We start from the raw sequence: 18,716 nt of genomic DNA on the forward strand, positions 1-18,716 counted from the left end.
TGTGGCAACTAGGGGCTTTTCACAGTAACTTCTATGATGTAACTTCATTTGAAGCCTACTTGTGACAATAAGCGAATTTCATTTCATTTCATTTCAACGCGGCCACAAAATCACGTCCTACATTTGCACAACAGGACAGAATAGATATAATCTGCAGAACAGATGATTTCCCTTGGTCATAATTTTTAATGAAATTGGAATGGTTTCACTGTACCCAAAAGATGTGTTACTCTGACTGATTCAAAGTTAATTCTTTTTATTCCTCAATATATTCTTGAGTTTTTGGTTGGAAGTGGTGATGCTAGAAATAATAAAATGCAACTTAGTCCAGTTATAAAACCATTGTTAAAATGGCCTGTCTCCGTATTCCAATTCCTGTGAAAGGTTTGAGCTTTGCTTAGTCTGCTGTGTAACTTTCAGAGTGGAATGAATGCATTCACGCATGCTGCTTTTGTTTTCTAATATTTATCTTTAGTCGCATGCAGTTTCTCATGACCATATAGTTAAAATTGAGTTTGTATCTAACATTGAAAGGTTTGACAAGCATTATCAATGATTTGGAAAGCTGGGTCATGAAATCCTAGGCTCTCAATAGGTCTGGCTGTCAAATATGTAAAAATTCACACTGCAATTTTAACATGACTGATATCATGCTTAAGTTGCATTATAAATCCAAATTCACACCCACCCACATTGATGAAGTGCAAAAGCATAGTTTTAGAATGTTTCACTGTCCACATCCAGTATAGTGTCGCACTGGGTTTAGAAAGTATCGGTGCCACTTTTATAAACCTGCCTATAGTTAATTTGATCGCTCAGAGCATGGATGTTGCAGCCTACAAACTAAATATTTAAACTTAACTGTTTGGAAAGGAGCTCTCTGCATGTATGGTTACATGTATGTGTGGCACACTCCCGAAGGAAGGAATATTGGAATTCCAGCCAAGCAATGTAAACAGAGTGAAACATGGAAACATTTGAGATGGATGAGAAAGATAGGAGGAGGTAAATGAACTGCAGGTTCCTTTGGAAATTGCATAAACACTTGATGTTCATGGTTTAATTGTATTATTTTTGCCATTTATAAAAAATATATATAAATGAAATTCCCAAATCCTCTATGAATATCTGACAAGTTTAATGTTCTAATGCTAAGAGCTACTTGGCTAGACGTTAATAAAAGTAATAATTAGGAACATTTGCCAATGAAGCAATACTAGTAAAGAGATTCTCCGCTCCCCACGCTAGGTGGGAGAATCACGGGAGGGCTGGGCGACTCATTTCACGCACCCCTGGCGCTCCCTGCGATTCTCCCACCCCCTGCTCGGAAGAATCGGCGGTCTCCGTTTTTCGCGGCGACCGGCGATTCTCCAGCCCGGATGGGCCGAGCGGCCTGCCGTTCGCGACCGGTTCATGACGGCGACATCCACACCTGGTCGCTGCTGTCGTGAACATGGGCGCCAAAGGCCCGTGTGAAGCTTGTGGGGGGCGGAGAGGGGAGTGACCACCACGGCCGTGCTCGGGAGGGGACTGGCCCGCGATCGGCACCCACCGATCGTCGGGCCGGCGTCTCAAAGCGACGTACTCTTTCCCCTCCGCCGCCCCGCAAGATCAAGCCGCCACGTCTTGCGCAGGTTTGAGCCGTCGTGACGTCAGCCGCGCATGTGCGGGTTGGAGCCGGCCAACCTGCGCATGCACGGCTGATGTCACATAGGCGCCGCCGTCGCGTCATTCTCGGCGCGCCGCCTTGACGCAAGCGACAAAGGCCTGGCGGCCGAGAATAACGGAGCGCCGCTCCTAGTCCCCCGGGTGGGGGTGAATAAGTTGAGAGGAGCGGCCTCCGAGGCCGTCGTGAAACTTGGCCGAGTTCACGACGGCCTTCCCGATTTTTCCCGGGAGCGGAGAATTCCGTCCAAAACGTGTAAAAAAAAAATATATAAAAATAAATAACTCTAATATCTTGGGGATAGTACAGCAGTGCATTAAATACCTTTAACATTTTGCTATGGGCTTTTATTGTAACAATGATCATGAAATTAGTTACAGAGCAATTTAAAAGAAATAATTTTCTAATGAATTTGCACTGTTCAATATGACAATTCAATGCAGGTGAAATATTGCTTAAATTTCATTCAGTAAAAAGTGACAAATTAATATCTTCGGGGCTTCTCTGACTCTATCTTGTTTATATGAGAGGCCAAGCATTGTACCAATTTTGTGGTTAAGAGAGAATCATTGAGGACTTTCAGCCCAAGGATTGCATCTACTGTTGAGCTGCAATTAACATGTTCTCGACGTTAAAATGAACATTAAAATATGAATCCCTTCAATCTCTGTTAAAGAATTTGCGAACTCCTTTTCTTCACACTCTTTTCTCCACTATCCCACATCGTTGGAACCTTTCTCCAGCACTCCCTTTCTCCAAGCTACTATAATTGAGAGTGTGAATTAGCCAAACATTAAGGATATAGATTGGACTGAGCTCTGTATTAAATGGGTCAGGTTAAAGCTGTAGTGCTCAATTATTTTATTTCCATATGTATGATATGAAAGGGCAAAGTACTGTGTATTGAACACTTTAATTAAAGGTCATTCTTCCCAAATGAACATAACAAATTTTATCTGAATTTCTGACACCACTGAGGAGAAATTCCAAATTTGGATCCTCAAAGGTTTTGCAAAGTGCCTCTCCCTGCAATATCAAGCTTATCAATCAAGAGAGCGACTGCTTTTTATGACTGCACTGTCACTGATGCTTTCAAAGATTGTGGGGGTGAATAACCTCCTCAATAGGTCTTAATACCTCCAGAGGAAACAACAATGCTTCCGACATCTGGAAATACTATTGACATTTGCAGCACTGTTGCATAAAATTGTAACACAATAAAGAACTGTAATATCTCAAATAAATACAAAATATCCAGAAGCACTCAGCAGGTCATGGGGCATCTATGGAGAAAGGAACAGTTAATGTTCCTGTTCCAGTTCATCAGCACAATGGAAGAAGCAAGGCCATTGACCTGAAGCACACTCTTTCTCTGTATCATCTTCATCTCCTAAAGGACATGTTTCAACAAGACTTTTAAAACTGCTTTTTCTTTGTAATGAGCTAGATTTAAATATATTAGGATCCTATATATTAGGATTGCACTGAGTAGGTATGGCTACTGTACTTAATTGAACATCATACTGGAGATTATAAAGTACTTAAAGTTTAATCCTTTTTTTCCCCTGAGGTGATCACAACACCATTCACATCTAGGTTAAATTTGAAAGTGACATGCTCCAGTCACAAACAGGAATCTTAAACTTAAAGCCAATTACATAGGTCTGAGGAGAGAACTGACTAAGATGAATTGGGTAAATAGACTAAAAGGTATGACGATTAATGAACAGTGGGAAGCATTTAAAATACAATTCATAAATGTAAATGTTGCCACAGTACCAGAGGAGCCATAGGCTGCTCCCCCTTTTTGAGAGCTGACTTGTGGTGATTTAACCAGAGAGTCACCACACTGGAGAGAAGGGGCAAGGCTGTGAAGGCGTGGCTGGTACTGGAATTTAACCCAGGCTGTTCTGTTGCTCCATATCAGGAACCAGACATCCAGCCAAGTGAGCTAAACCGGTCCCTGATTCAAAAATACACTCGATTGAAAAAAATTTAGCAAGAAAGACCGATCCGTGGTTCACTCAGTAAGTTAGGGATAGTGTTAGATTAAAAGAAGCGAATATTGCCAAAAACAGTAACAAGTCTGAGGATTGGGAAACCAGCAAAGGCCAACCAAAAAGTTGATAAAAAGGGGGAAAAAAAGAATGAGCATAAACAAGCCAGTAATGTAAAAGCTGTTACAATCTGTTTTATAAGTACATATAAAAGAAGTGAGTAGCTAAAGTAAGCATTGGTCCATTAGAATCAGAGACGGGAGAAATTATGATGGGATATGAGGAAATGACAACGGCATTGAACAAATATTTGACAAGGATCATCTGGACTCGAAAGATTTGCTCTTTTCTCTCCTTACAGATGCTGCCAGACCTGCTGAGATTTTCCAGCATTTTCTCTTTTGGAAATATTTTTGTGTCTGTCTTCAAAGGAGAAGACACAAGTTCCATTGCAGAAATAGATGGTAAACTAAGAGCCAAAAATTGAGAAAATTAGGAAAATATGTATCAACAGAGAAAAGGCACTGGAGAAACTTAGGGGACTAAAATGCAACTCACCCCCAGGGCCTGATGGCCAACACTCTCTGGTACTAAAAGAGATCGCTGCAGAGATAGGCTGTGATGTTCCAAAATTCATTGGATTCAGGAGCAGTCCTGTCGGATTGGAAGTTGGTAAATGTTACTCAACTTTGCAAGAAAGGAGGGGAAGAGAAAACTGGGAATTGCAGGTCAATTAGCTCAACATCAGTTGCTGGGAACAAGTTGAAATAGATTATTATGGAGGTGTTAACAATGCATTTAGAAAAGTGTAAAAGATTGGAACAAGTCAGCATGGATTTACAAAATGGAAATTGTGTTTAATAATTTATTGGAGTGTTTTAGTGATATAACTAGTAAGGTAGACAAAGGGGAGCCAGTAGATATGGTATACCTGGATTTCCAAAAGGCATTTAGTAGGGCATCACTCAAAAGGTTAATAGGCAAGATAGGTGCACAAGAGTTGGGTGTAATATACTAGCATGGATAGAGGATTGGTTAACAGATAAAAAGCAGAGTGTGAGCATAAATAGGACATTTTAAAATTGGCAGGTAATAATTAGCGGAGCACCACCAGGATCAGTGCCGGGTCCTTAACTATTTACAATCTATATTGATGACTTGGATCGAGAGGTGGAGAGTGATGTATCTAACTTTGCTGATGATACAAACCTAAGTGGGAATGTAAGCTGTGGGGAGGACACAAAAGCTGCAAAGCGATATAGGCAGGTTAAGTGAGTGGGTAACAAGGCGGCAGGTATATTGTAATGTATGGAATTATGAAGTTATTCAATTTGGTCAAAAGAATATGAAGAGCTTAAAAAATTAAAAGGTGAGAAACTTTAAGTGTTGATGTTCAAAGAGACTTAGTTGTGCTCATACAAGGAAAGCAAAAAGTTAACATACAGTTACAGCAATGAATTAAAAAGGCAAATGGAATGTTGACCTTTATTGTAAAGGGGTTGGAGTGCAGGAATAAAGAAGTCTTGGTCGAGTTCTGCAGCGTTTTGGTGAGACCATATCTGGAGTACTGTGTGCAGTTTTTGTCTCTCCTCCTTGGAGGTGGAACAATGAAGGTTCACTAAATTCGGCCTTGGGATGAGAGGGTTGTCCTATGCTGAGAGACTGAGAAAATCAGGGGTAGGATTCTCCACACCCCGACGCTGAAATCTCATTCGGCGACGGGGCGGAGAATATGGTTTCCCACATGAAATCAGAACCAGCGCTGGCTCGGCGATTCTCCGCCCCCGAAAAACGGCGTACTCTGGGAGTATCCACCACCTGAGGCCATTGCCAGAGGCCCGCCCCACTATTCTCTGCCCCCGACCGGCCGGATTCCTGACGGCGTGGATATAATCTGGTCCTGCCATTTGGGATACTTGCGAAGTGACTACGGACTCAGTCCACGGCCGCCACAGTCTGGAGCGGGCTGATCGGAGGGCGGGGGGGCCTCATTCGGGACTGGGCTTTTATTTCGCGGGTGTTCCCGGTTGGGGGCGCGGCCGATCGGGGGCACAATTTCCGTGGTCCAGGTCCACGGTCTGAGTCAGCCATGGAGCACGACACGGCCGCTGGAGGCCACTGCCATGCGCATGTGCAGCCTCTAATCGGGAAGTGTGGGGGGCTGCATAGGCAGCTGAAGCTGCGATGACAGCTGCCTGCTAGCTCCCTGCAAGACTGTGAATCTGTGGTCTTTTGACGCCCGATTCTCTGGCACAAAAGACCAAGTTTTCACGATGGCGTGGGGACATAGTCCCTGAAATGGAGAATCCAGCCCCTGGTCTATTTTCTCTGGAGTTCAGAAGAATGAGAACTAATCTCATTGAAACATACAAGGTTCTGAAGGGGCTATATAGAACAGACATGGAGAGCATCGACCTAGGCACAGAAACGACAGTGGCACAATATGCTTTGGTGACCTTGCAAAGTCCTTACTAACATTTGGGGGACGGTGGCATAGTGGTATTGTTGTTGAACTAATAATCCAGCGACACATGGTAACGCTCCAGGGACCTGGGTTTGAATCCCACCATGGCGGATGGTGAAATTTCAATTCAATAAAAATGAAATCTGGAATTAAATGTCTAATGATGACCATGAATCTATTGTCGTAAAACCCATCTGGATTATTGATATTCTTTAGGGAAGGAAATCTGCATCTTTACCTGGTCTGGCCTACATGTGACTCCAGACCCACCACCATAACAATGTGGTTGACTCTTAATTTCTCTCTGAAATGGTCTGGCAAACCACCCAGTTCAAGGGAAATTAGGGATGGGCAATAAATGCTGGCCTAGCCAGTAACGCCCACACCTCCTGAAAGACTTAAAAACTAGACTATTTCCTCGAGTTGTTGAATCTAAAACATGGGGCACAGTCTCAGGATTAAGGTCTGATAATTTATGACTGAAGTGAGGGAAAATTACTTCACTTGAAAGGGTTGTGAATCATGGAAATTCTCTTCCTCAGAGGGATGTCCCATGGATTAATACATTTAAGGCTGCGATAAACAGATTTTTGGTCTTAAGTGAAGGGATAACGCAAATGAGCAGTAAAATAGAATTGAAGCCGAAGATCAACCATGATTGTATTGAATGGCCAAGTAGGCTAAGGGTGGCAGCTAGTGACCAGTGGTGTTCCGCAGGGGTCAGTGTTGGGACCGCAGCTATTAAAGATATACATTAACGATCTGGAAGAAGGAATTGAGGGCATTGTTGCTAAGTTTGCAGATGATACAAAGATATGTAGAGGGGCAGGTTGTGTTGAGAAGCATGGAGGCTGCAGAAGGACCTGGACAGGCTCGGAGAATGGCAGATGGAATACAATGTGGAAAAGTGTGAGGTTATGCACTTTGGTAGAATGGAGGCCTAGACTATTTTCTAAATGGGAAAAGGCTTTGGAAATCAGAAGCACAAAGGGACTTAGCCCGAGTTCAGGATTCTCCCTTACCAATTTTTACAGATGTACCATAGAAAGCAGCCAATCGGCTGCATTATAGCTTGGTATGGCAACTACTCTGCCCAAGACCGTAAGAAACTGCAGAGAGTACATCACGCAAGCTCACCTCCCATCCATTGACTCTGTCTATATCTCCCACTGCATCGGGAAAGCGGGCAGCATAATCAAAGACCCCTCCCATCTGGGTATGCTCTTTTCCAAACTCTTCCATCTAAATCTAAAGTTAACGTGCAGGTTCACTTGGCAGGTAGGAAGGCAAATGTAATGTTAGCATTCATGTCGAGAGGGCTAGAATACAAGAGAAGGGATGTACTGTTGAAGTTTATAAGGCTTTGGTCAGACCCCGTTTGGAGTATTGTGAGGAGTTTTGGGCCCCCTATCTAAGGAAGGATGTGCTGGCCTTGGAACGGGTCCAGAGGAGGTTCACAAGAATGAGCCCTGGAATGAAGAGCTTGTCGTATGAGGAGTGGTTGAAGACTCTGCGTGTGATTCTCCGGCCTCGTTACGCTCTCGCTCAAGTGCAATTAGGCCGGTGAATAGCGGGAGAGGCCAAAACCAAGATCCACGCCGGGTGCCAACAGTTTGCAATGCAACCGACCCGTTCCCAAGGTGAAATCGGGATCGAGAAACCAATTATCACCACTTAAGCCCTATATCCACACAATCAACAAGAGCGACCGCATATCCAACGGCCTCCCGTCATTCAGTGGGCTCTCCAGCAAATGGTCACGCTGGCGCCGATTAGTACTCCTTTTGAAAACGTGAATGTGGCGGAAGGGCTTCTGTGGGGAGCCAAGGAGGTGAGTAGCCATCTTTGCTCACAGGCAAAGAGCCCGAGGGTGTGAGGATTGCCACCCCAGTGCTCGGTGGGGGTGGGGGATTCGCGGCTGGAAATGGGGGACCCTCCACAGGAGTGGGCCATCATGGTGGTTGTGGGGGGGGCAACTGCTTGCAGCACCACCATGCCAACCCGTGTGTACCCGTTGCGGGGGCAACCCACTGTCCCTGCCCATCTACCCCACTGATCACCCATAACCCCCACCGACTGCTGAGGCCTCTGGCCATGCGGCTGAAGGCTATTGTTAATTGGAATTGGCAATCATGGTTAAGTGAGCACTTCACAAATGCCAAGTGGATTCCTGTGGGTGGGTGGGCCATGTAGCATGTGGGAGTCATTGCCAAGCATCCCAGTCATATTTTGATGCCAGGACACTGGTTGAAGAATGCGGGAGGCAACACCACACATGCAACATCCGAACACCCAGGAGGTGGGACACAGCTCCGGATACACGCCCACAGCCGGAGGTGGATGAGCTCCACGGGGATGGGGGGATGCCTGGAGAGATGGATAAAGGGTCTGAAGGTCGGTCCGCATTGCGGAAGAAAGTGACAGAGGTATCATAATGGTTGTGCAAAAAGGAGTTTAATGTGCTATACAATACCCCCAAACCATTGGCCTGGTGCCCTCAGTGATCCTCAACGTGGTTGGCGCCCTAGGTCTACCACCACATCTAAGCATTCCCAAGGATGCACATCTGAGGTGGAGGCTGCCAGCGGCGACCTCTTCCCATGGCCTTTGATGCCCCTGGCAGGCACCCTCTGTGCCCAGAGGACTCCGGATCACTGCTCAGCGGCACATGCACAACCAGACCCCCCTGTCCCATGTGCTGACCTCGAGACGCAGCATCATCAAAGGGGTGGAACTCTGGGGAGCTGGTGGCCACTGTCGCCACTCCATGGGATGGGTTTGGCCTGGCACTCAGCGCCCCCTCCTCCCGATCCGTGCCCTTGGGGCCCTGAGGTCCACCTGTGGATGGAGGGGCAGCTGGTGCGAGTCCCGGCTGCCCCTACATCATCTGGTTCTGCCAAACTGGCGGTTCCCCCATAGTCCGTACCATTGTGTCAACACCCTCGGCGATGCTCTTCAGTGACTGGGACATGCTCTGCACCATCTCGGCAATGCCCACCTGCGACTGGGATAAGCTTTACAGCACCTCGGCCATTCCCATCTGAGAGCGGGACATGTCCTGCTGAACCTCATCAAGGTCGGCCTGGTGCTGGGTGACATCCCCAGTGAGATCAATCTGCCGAGGCCCTCAGTCATGGCCATCACCGACTGCTCGACCCCTTGGACACCTTCACTCATGGTGCCAACATCGTGCACCAGGCTCTCCACTGCGGTCACCACCCTCGCAGTGTTGGCCTGGTGACACTCATTGCTGGCGTCATCTCTTGACCCCCTAGCCTCTGGGATTCCTCCAAACTGCTATGGATCTGCTGGAGCGACGCTGACATCGCCCTCTAAATGTCCAGGTTTGTCCCTATCGTCTCCATCAGCTCCCCGTAATCCACTTCCACGTGCTCAGCATCAGGCTGGAACCTGGAATCCAGCAGACCTCCAACTGCTGCCTCGCCTGGGAGTTCCTGCCTCCACCTGATGTGCATCATCAGCGGTGTGGAGCTCACCAGATTGTGCCCCAGAAGCCTGTCCACTAACATGTCCCACTGAGGACTGTGTATCTGCGCTGGTGAGGAGTGGAGATGACGGCTGTGCCACGACCATGGTGGCATCCTCGGTGCTCTCCTCTGAGGTGTTCTCCATGGAGTTAGGAGGGGGTACCTATGAGGATGGGCTGGCGCCGTTGGCTGGAGGACCTGCGGGAGAGTGGGACATATGGTCAGTGGGAGGGATGGGTCAGTCAGTAAGGCAATAACAACTCAACGATTGACATGTACCCCGAATGGAGCCCAATGGTTCCTCACCGCTGCGGCGTCTGCCAGCCTCCGCGTGGCTGATCGATCTGTCCTCAGCTACCCAGAAACCTCCAGGCCCGTTCCTTGGAAGCAGGTGAGGATTCTTATGTCTGGCACCCCACCGCCAGTCTGGGCCCTCTCCCGATGATTGTGGGAGAGCTTTCCCTGCGGAGACACAGGGGGGCATCGTTAGCCACACACATGGTTCACAGTGGTGGGGGAGGGGGGCAGGAAGGGCTGGGGTTGGGGGATGGGTGCTCCCGTGAGGGCGGTTGGGTCATTGAGGGGGGGGGGGCTGGCATTGGTGTCTACTCGCTCGTGCTACCCGGTGTAGATCATTGTCCTTCCTGCACTGCTGGCCAGTCTTCTAGGTCAGACTACTCGATCTTATGGCCACCACCACCTCATCCCAGGCAGTATTGGATGCCTTGTGGCTCACTCTCCAGGACCCTCGGGGGAGCAGGACATTCCTCCTGGCCTCCACTGCGTCTAGCAGCCTCCCCAGGTCAGTGTCCCGAATCTTGGGGCTTGCCTCCTTGGCACTATTTTTGCATGATGTGGAGATGCTGGCGTTGGACTGGGGTGAGCACAGTAAGAAGTCTTACAACACCAGGTTAAAGTCCAACAGGTTTGTTTCAAACACTAGCTTTCTGAGCACTGCTCCTTCCTCAGTTGCTCCTTCCTTCACCTGAGGAAGGAGCAGTGCTCCGAAAGCTAGTGTTTGAAACAAACATGTTGGACTTTAACCTTGTGTTCTAAGACCTCTTACTGTGCTATTTTTGCAAACAGGCTGTGGTTGGCTGAGCAAATGCAGTTTAACTGCTGCTTGACCTTGTTAGTATGCAGGGGCTGTTTAGCTCACTGGGCTAAATCGCTGGCTTTGAAAGCAGACCAGGGCAAGCCAGCAGCACGGTTCGATTCCCGTAACAGCCTCCCCGAACAGGTGCCGGAATGTGGCGACTAGGGGCTTTTCACAGTAACTTCATTTGAAGCCTACTGGTGACAATAAGCAATTTTCAATTCATTTTCATTTCATTTCATAGTGGGGCACTGGCGAGGGCGGACCCGGTGAATTACCTGGCACGCCGTTATTTGCGGCTTGAAGCCCATGAGGTCTCGTTACGTGGACCAATTAATGTTGAATTGCGTTGCTGGCCTCGTTGGCCCATGGTCCAGGAAGCAATTCCCATTCGCTACCACATTTAGAAAATGTTCCAGAGAATTGCACCCTTTGGGTCTGTACTCAATGGAGTTTAGAAGGATGTGGGGGGATCTCATTGAAACTTACAGAATACTGAGAGCTGAGATAAAGTAAACGTGGAGAGGATGTTTCCACTTGTTGGAGAAACTAGAACCCAGGGTACAGCTGAGAGACTGAACGGAAAATCCTTGAAAACGGGTGAGGAAATTCTTCAGCCAGAGGGTGGTGAATTTGTGGAACTCATTGCACAGAAGACTGTGGAGGCCAAGTCACTGCATGTCTTTAAGACAGAGATAGATAAGTTCTTGATTAATAAGGGGCTCAAGGGTAATGGGTTGAAGGCAGGAGAACGGGGATGAGAAACATATCAGCCAGGATTGAATGATCGATGGACCTAATGGCCTAATTCTGCTCCAATGTCTTATGGTCAATGGGCCATATGGCCTATTCCTGCTTCTATTGCTTTTGTTTTTTTGCGTCTTCATTGTTGTCATGCTTCTTAATCACTGTAACTCTTTTCACTAGAGATAACTTGCAATATAACAAAACTAAAATTCAGTGGTATGGTCTTAAATGAACTTTGGTCTTCAATATATTGGTGTGATGTCAAACCAGTAACTCAATTTTTTTAATAATAATCTTTTTTAGTGTCACAAGTAGGCTAACATTAACATTGCAATAACGTTATTGTGATAACCCCCTGGATGCCACACTCCGGCGCCTGTTCATGTACACTGAGGGAGAATTCAGGATGTCCAATTCACCTAACACACACGTCTTTCAGGACTTTGCGGGAGGAAACCGGAGGAAACCCACGCAGACACGGGGAGAACGTGCAGACTCCGAACAGACAGTGACCCAAGCCAGGAATCCCATTCAGGTCCCTAGTGCTGTGAAGCAACGTGCTAACCACTGTGCTGCGGTGCCGTGTGAATTCTGGTTGAGAAATATTTGAATTTTCTGCCAACATCAAGACTGTCAATTTTCGCAACATTCTGGTCTCTTTGGGGCCTGTGCAATATACAGAGCAAGTTATTTGAAATGACGAGCAGTACAGCTCACCTTAATCCTAACCTTGCTCAATTTTTGCAAGCCCATACCTTTCCAACAGGATGTATTAGTCCATAATTAATTCAAAATAGTAAACATGACCACTTCCACCCCTGAACCTCGGTATCCCAGACCAACTGTATTGCCCATTTGGAGCTATTTCCATTGTTGCTTTGCCAACTTGGTTGTGAGTTAGCAAGTGGGAGTGTGGGTGCTTCAATTAATCTCAGGCTGAGAGAAAAATCAGCCAGGGTACATCTTCTTTACAATTGATGGAAGGCACCAGTGTTTGTGGATGCTGAACCAAAGTGAAAATGCTCTTGGTTCAATGCCCTGCAAGGACTCACTGGGCTCATACATGAAACATGGCCACTTTGGGGAGGCTGCTGGCACATGAAAGCTTACCATGGCAAGAGCTGTCAATTGGAGGGGAAAACTGAAATAGATATATTAGACATACTGAATGTAAACATTTTATTAATTAAATGTACAAAACTATCCAGGCAATGAGGTGAAATGTTATTGAAAACACAGTGGTTTTGTACTAATTAAGCAATGATATTTTTGGGAGTCATGCAAGGTGCCATAACATTATTGTCCCTTATTTGATGACCTTTAGTTATAGTGATGGTTTCATCTCCTTACCCACATCCATCCCTATATTTGTCAATCAAATTGCGAACCTACAGGCTCCCCACTCTCCTAAGATGGGTTGTGGAAACAGCCAAACAGTAATAATTCAATATGACAGCCACAGGCTATGTTGATAAACGGCTGTTGAAATTGCAAGAATTGATTCTGTTTCAACTTAGAAACACAGCAAGTTGGGCTTTTTTCAGCATTTTAAGAGCGGGGAATTTAAGTAACTTGACAGCCTCATAGTTCCACAGACCTTATCCACTTTTTATGCACATTCATGTCTATTCTTAAAAATCATTAGTCAACCACTGCAGGAAATGGACTTTACACCAACAAAAATGAGGCTATTTGAACTCAGCACTGAGTTCCCCTCCCCAGGTGCCGTTATGCCGGGTCCACACCTGTGTGACCAGTGCTAAACAGTGCCATTTGTGAATCAAGTCCTGCTCCCTTTACCCACTTCCCTGGTAAAAATGGGATCTGTTGGAATTTGGAGTGGGACTTCCAATCTGAAGTCCTAGCACCATTTTGGTTAAGGTGTGACGTCTCTGTGATTCTGCAAATATCTGGGCCAGGATCACAGTTGTAATGTAGGAAAGCTGTAATGTTACTACTTGGTTTCTCTTTAATAAAAACATGATATATATATCGCTCTCTTCTGTGAGTCTTTGTTTGCTTTGAAGTTTGGGAGAGCAGTGCTAATAATGGACTTCCCATTTTTGCATTGCTAAAACAGGCTCTATTATTTCATCAGGAGACTCATAGACCCAATTGAATGCCAACATGTAAAGGACTGGAGACAGCCCAACTTATAGCCCCAAGAATGGATTACATGTTTTAAGACATTTTAGAATTTTTGGATCATTGCCAACCATATTACACTTGGGTTATCCACTGTTGTTTTAATTACAGGTTGGGTTTGACCCTCATCCACACATGCGTGTGCCTGGAATGCCTCCAAATTTGACTGGGATTCCTGGTGGAAAACCGTAAGTGACTGAAGAAAATTCTTCTTCTGCTTCAAATAGAAACATACTAATATCTGTAAAGTTTGTAGTAACACTCCATCTGAGCCTAGTTTTCCTTTCTGAATATTAACAGTGAAAGTTAGTTGTTTTGCTTTCCTCTTTGTGGCAGCAAAATCACGAATGTTCACTTTGCAAGTATTTATCACCATTTAAATTCAAATGAACGAAAGTAAAATACAGATTTTACCCTTTGGATCTGTTGATTAGGTACTTGCATTGTCTACAGATAAATGATATACGGTCTGTGCATAAATCAAAAATTGCTGAATACAATATGTGAATATAATTTTAGCATTGAATTATTGCATTGCTGTGTTAGGATCATTGTTTAGTTCAAATTATTGGCCAATTTAAGGTTTTTAAGCGCAAAAATGTTGTTGGGCTCTGGGCAGGTGGTACCCTGGCACACTCACTGGTACCCAGTCACCTTGGCACTGCCAGCCTGGCACCCTGGCACTGCCACGGTGTCCTGCTTGCACTGCCAGGCTGGCAGGAGCATTGCCAGACTGGCAATGCAAAGGTGCCTGGGTGCCAGATTGGTACTACCAGGGATTGGGCCTGGGGTGACCTGTCCTTGTAAGGTGGGGTGAGGACCCCTAACAGGTAAGTTGGGGCGTTGGTGTGGGGTGGGGGTGGGGGGGGTAGTACGGAGGCCGTGGTGGGGGATCCAGAGATCAGGGCAGCGTGAGCCCGTCAGTGCATAAACTGAAGGTAAGTGTGGCCTCGGCGCGATAAGACGGTGAGAAACACCCCGCTAAACATGCTGAAAATGGGACTTTTTTTTGTCCCCGTTAAATCGCGGCCATTGAGAACTATGGTTAGTATTCCGCAGATGTTGACCCAAATCCTTCAGTTTTGTTTTTTTTTTAAACTTCTGCTTAATAGAGCCTATTCATTTCACGTTACTGCGGATGGACAAATGCAACCCGTGCCTTTTCCTTCCGATGCTCTAATTGGACCAGGAATCCCAAGACATGCTCGGCAGATCAATACACTGAGCCATGGTGAGGTTGTGTGCGCAGTTACCATCAGTAACCCCACAAGACATGTATACACTGGTGGGAAGGGCTGTGTGAAGGTCTGGGATATCAGCCAGCCCGGCAGCAAGAGCCCAGTGTCCCAGCTGGACTGCTTGGTAAGTGAATGTAAACTGTTTGAAACTCAGTTCCTTCTTTTGAGATTTAATCAAAGAAATACTGTACAGTTGTAACAATTCTAAATAGCTGTCTTTTCACAAATAAGGAGCAGTGAGCTTTGTTTGCTGGTGAACATTTTTAACTTTGAAAAATTCCCACTTCCCCCATGGCCCATAAAATCTGTGGAGTGGCAATCAATAAGATTGTCGCTCCGCTCTTACTGAGAAATAAGTCGCGCCCTTCTCGTCTGACTTTCCAAATCAAGCCTGGCGAGAACAATATAGCCAAGGCAGGTTCCCGAGGCCTTGTGTTGCGGACTGGAGAGTTGGAGGTCAGGAAGCCACGTCCCCTTTTTAAAACAGTAGCTGCTGCAAAATTTAAACGTCAAGCTACTTTCAGGAGCTAGGGAAAGGGTAGGTTTTTAAGGTCTGTGGGTAGGATTATGAGGTTGGGTTGGGATTGGGATGGGTGGTCAGTGGGTCAGGCTAGGGGATCAGGTAGTTGAGGGACGTCAGCTGGTCAATGATGTTTGGATGGATGGTCAGTGGGTGGCATCAGGTGATCAGTAAGGGAGCAGGCAGTGAGGGGGGGTCGGGTGGTAAATGGGATGGTCTGTGGGGAGTTGGCAGGTGGTTCGGGTGTGGTGGCCATTGGGAGGGGTCAGGTGGATAATGGGGGTGATTGGTCAGTGAGGAGGTCACGTGGCCAGAGGGGATGGTGGGTGGAGTGGGAGGGTGATCTGAGTGAGTGAAGATCAGTCATGGTGTCCCCTGGGGTATCAAGGTGTGGGGAGTGTTCCACAGGAGTGTGGACCTAGTCGGGTAATCAGCAGTGGGGGTTCGGGGACATTGGGGAGTCATGGTGTAGTTGGTGGGGGTAGGGGAGCAGTCCGATGCAGAGTCGGAGAGTCCCATGGGGAGAGGGTATAGTTGCTGCGGATCCTCCAAGAGGTGTCCCATCAGGGAGCTGTGGGGGTTGGCACTTAAGTCATTGTAATTACCCAGGAGTTAGAAGTGCTTTTAATACTTCCAACTTTTTCTGGGTAACTATTACTGTAAAACAGTCTGAACTATCCAAAGTTTGCAATTTATGTCCTACTTTTCCATTGCAGTTCTTACCTCGGGACCTCCAGGGTGGGATTCCTCAATGACGCTTCAATGCTTTGAGTGAAGAAATTCCTCCTCCTCCTTTCAATCTTAAATGGCCTGCCCCTTATCCTGAAATTATGTCCCCTGGCTTTATGCTCCGAAGTCAGGAAATATCTGGGCTGCAATTCTCTGCCCATTCGGAGTCTCTTTCCCATTGGCAGCGCACGCCCGCCTGTTGGTTTTCCGACGGTATGGGTAGCTCCAATGGGAGCTCCCATTGACAAGCGGCGGGAAGAGAGAATCCCATCAGCAGTGAACGGTGCGCCGCTGAGAAACATGCGGTTGGGGATCAGATAATCCCGCCCATTACCTCAATATATTCTGTAAACGTTTGTGCATTTCAGGGAGGCTACCCCTCATTCTTTGTAACTTGAGGGAATACAGTCCCAGTCTCTCATAAAACAATCCCGCTATCCCAGGAATTAATCTGGTGAATCTCTGTTGCTCTCCTTTTATGACAAATATATCCCTCCTTCAATAAGGAAACCAGAACTGTACACAACCACTCCAGGTGAGGTCTCATCAAGGTTCTATACACTGCAGCAAGACATCCTTGCTCCTGTACTCAAATTGCTTGTGATGAAGGCCAACATACCATTTGCCTTCTTAATTGCCTGCTGCATTTGCATGCTAACCTTCAGTGAGCTCAGTGACCTTGAACAAGGGTGCTCAGGTCCCTTTTATACACCTGCACTTCCCAACCTCTCACTATTTAAGAAGTATCCCGCTTTTCTGTTTTTTTCTACCAATGTGAATATCTTCACATTTATTCACATTACAGTCCATCTGTCATGTTCCAGCCCTATTACTTAGCGTATCCAAGTCCTCTTGAAGACTCCTTGCATCCTCCTCAGAACTTGTGTTCCCACCCAGTTTGATGTCATCAGCAAATTTGGAAATATTACAATTGGTCCCCACATCCAAACCATTGTGCGGGATTCACTGACCACCCCACCGCGTGTTTTTCAGTGGTCAAGGCGACCCACCAGTGGGATCTACCAACCCCGCCATTGTCAACAGGATTTCCTGGTGACAGCACCCCTCGTCGTCGGGAAACCCGTGCCCAGGTGTGGAATTTCCTGCCAGCATGAACAGCCGATAAATCCCTCCCATTGATATGGATTGTAAACAGCTGTGGACCTCGCACAGATCCTTACGGTATCCCACTAGAAGCAGCCTGCCATTCTGAGAATGATCTGTTTATTTCTACCTCCTGCTTTCTGTCAGTTAACTGATTCTCAGTCCATACTGGAGTATTTCCCCCAATCCCATGCATCAAATTTTATTTATTAACCTCTTATGAAAAGTCTTCTGATAATCCAAATACACCACATCCACTGGTTATCCTTTGTCAGTGCTACAAATAACATTCTCAAAAAAACCCCAACAAATTTGTCAAATATGATTTCCGTTTCATAAACCCATGTGGACTCTGCCCAATTTTCCCATTCTCTTGTAAATGTCCGGTTATCTCATCCTCCTTAAATATTCTAACATTTTCCCCTACTATTGTCATCAGACTAACAAGTCTGTAGTTCTCCATTCTCCCTCTCCTACCATCTTAAATAGTGGGGTTACATTTGCTACTTTCCAGTCTGCAAGAGCCTTTCCATAACCTATAAAACTTTGAAAAATAACTACCAATGCATCTACTATCTCTCTAGCCACCTCCTTCTGAACTCTGGCATTAAACTCATCTGGTCCAGGGGATTTTTCAACCTTCAATCCAGTTAATTTTTCAACTACTAATTTTAGTTCCTCAGTTTCAAAAATCCTTTGATTGCCTCGTATTTTGGGAACATTTTTTGCATCTTCTTCTGTGAAGACAGACGCAAAGTAACTATTTAACTTCTCCACTATAAATTCTCATGTCCCACCGCTAATGAGCCCACATTTGTCCCGAGCTAATCATTTCCTTTTCACATACCTAAAGAAGCTTATATAGTCTGCCTTTATGTTCCCTGCCAGTTTGCATTAATATTATCTTTTTCTTTCAGTTTCTTGGTCATCCTTTGCTGGGTTCTAAATTGCTCCCAATTCACAGGCTTACCACTTTTTCTGGCACCACCAGGTTAAAGTCCAACAGATTTGATTCAAACACGAGCTTTCGGAGCGCAGCTCCTTCCTCAGGTGAAGGAGCTGCGCTCCGAAAGCTCGTGTTTGAATCAAACCTGTTGGACTTTAACCTGGTGTTGTAAGACTTCTTACTGTGCTCACCCCAATCCAACGCCGGCATCTCCACATCATGACTTTTTCTGGCATCCTTATAAACCACTTCCATCTAATGCAATCTTTAACTTCTTTCGTTAACTATTGTTGATGCCCCATTCTCTTTCGGTATCCATGCCTTAGAAGAGTGTATATCTGTTGTAGACCGCTAGTATTCCTTTAAATTGTAGCCATTGCCTGTATACTGTCAAACTGTTTAGTGTATTTTCCCAATTCACCAGAGCAAACTTGCCGTTCAATCTGATCCTCTATTACTAGTGAACTTGTACAACAAGGTGACCAAAATTGGGGACTAAATACCCAAGGATATTTGGCATTTAGGAGGCATAGGGCGTATTAAGAGTGCCACTGCTCCTTTTTGCCTATCTCTCCT

At 46.1% G+C, this 18,716-nt stretch overlaps 1 protein-coding gene across 6 annotated transcripts in view; it reads left to right on the forward strand.

Annotated features, from left to right (window-relative positions):
- The window catches only part of LOC119970378 (transducin-like enhancer protein 1), a 133,180-nt gene that overhangs the window by 98,620 nt on the left and 15,844 nt on the right, over positions 1-18,716 (forward strand). For all 6 annotated transcript variants that reach the window (XM_038804895.1, XM_038804894.1, XM_038804896.1 and 3 more), the window contains 2 exons: positions 13,715-13,791; positions 14,716-14,965. In XM_038804895.1, the coding sequence (XP_038660823.1) occupies positions 13,715-13,791; positions 14,716-14,965 (327 nt within the window). The remainder of the gene's footprint in view (positions 1-13,714; positions 13,792-14,715; positions 14,966-18,716) is intronic.

The sequence above is a fragment of the Scyliorhinus canicula genome, chromosome 8, assembly GCF_902713615.1.
Source record: "Scyliorhinus canicula chromosome 8, sScyCan1.1, whole genome shotgun sequence".
NCBI lineage: Eukaryota > Metazoa > Chordata > Chondrichthyes > Carcharhiniformes > Scyliorhinidae > Scyliorhinus > Scyliorhinus canicula.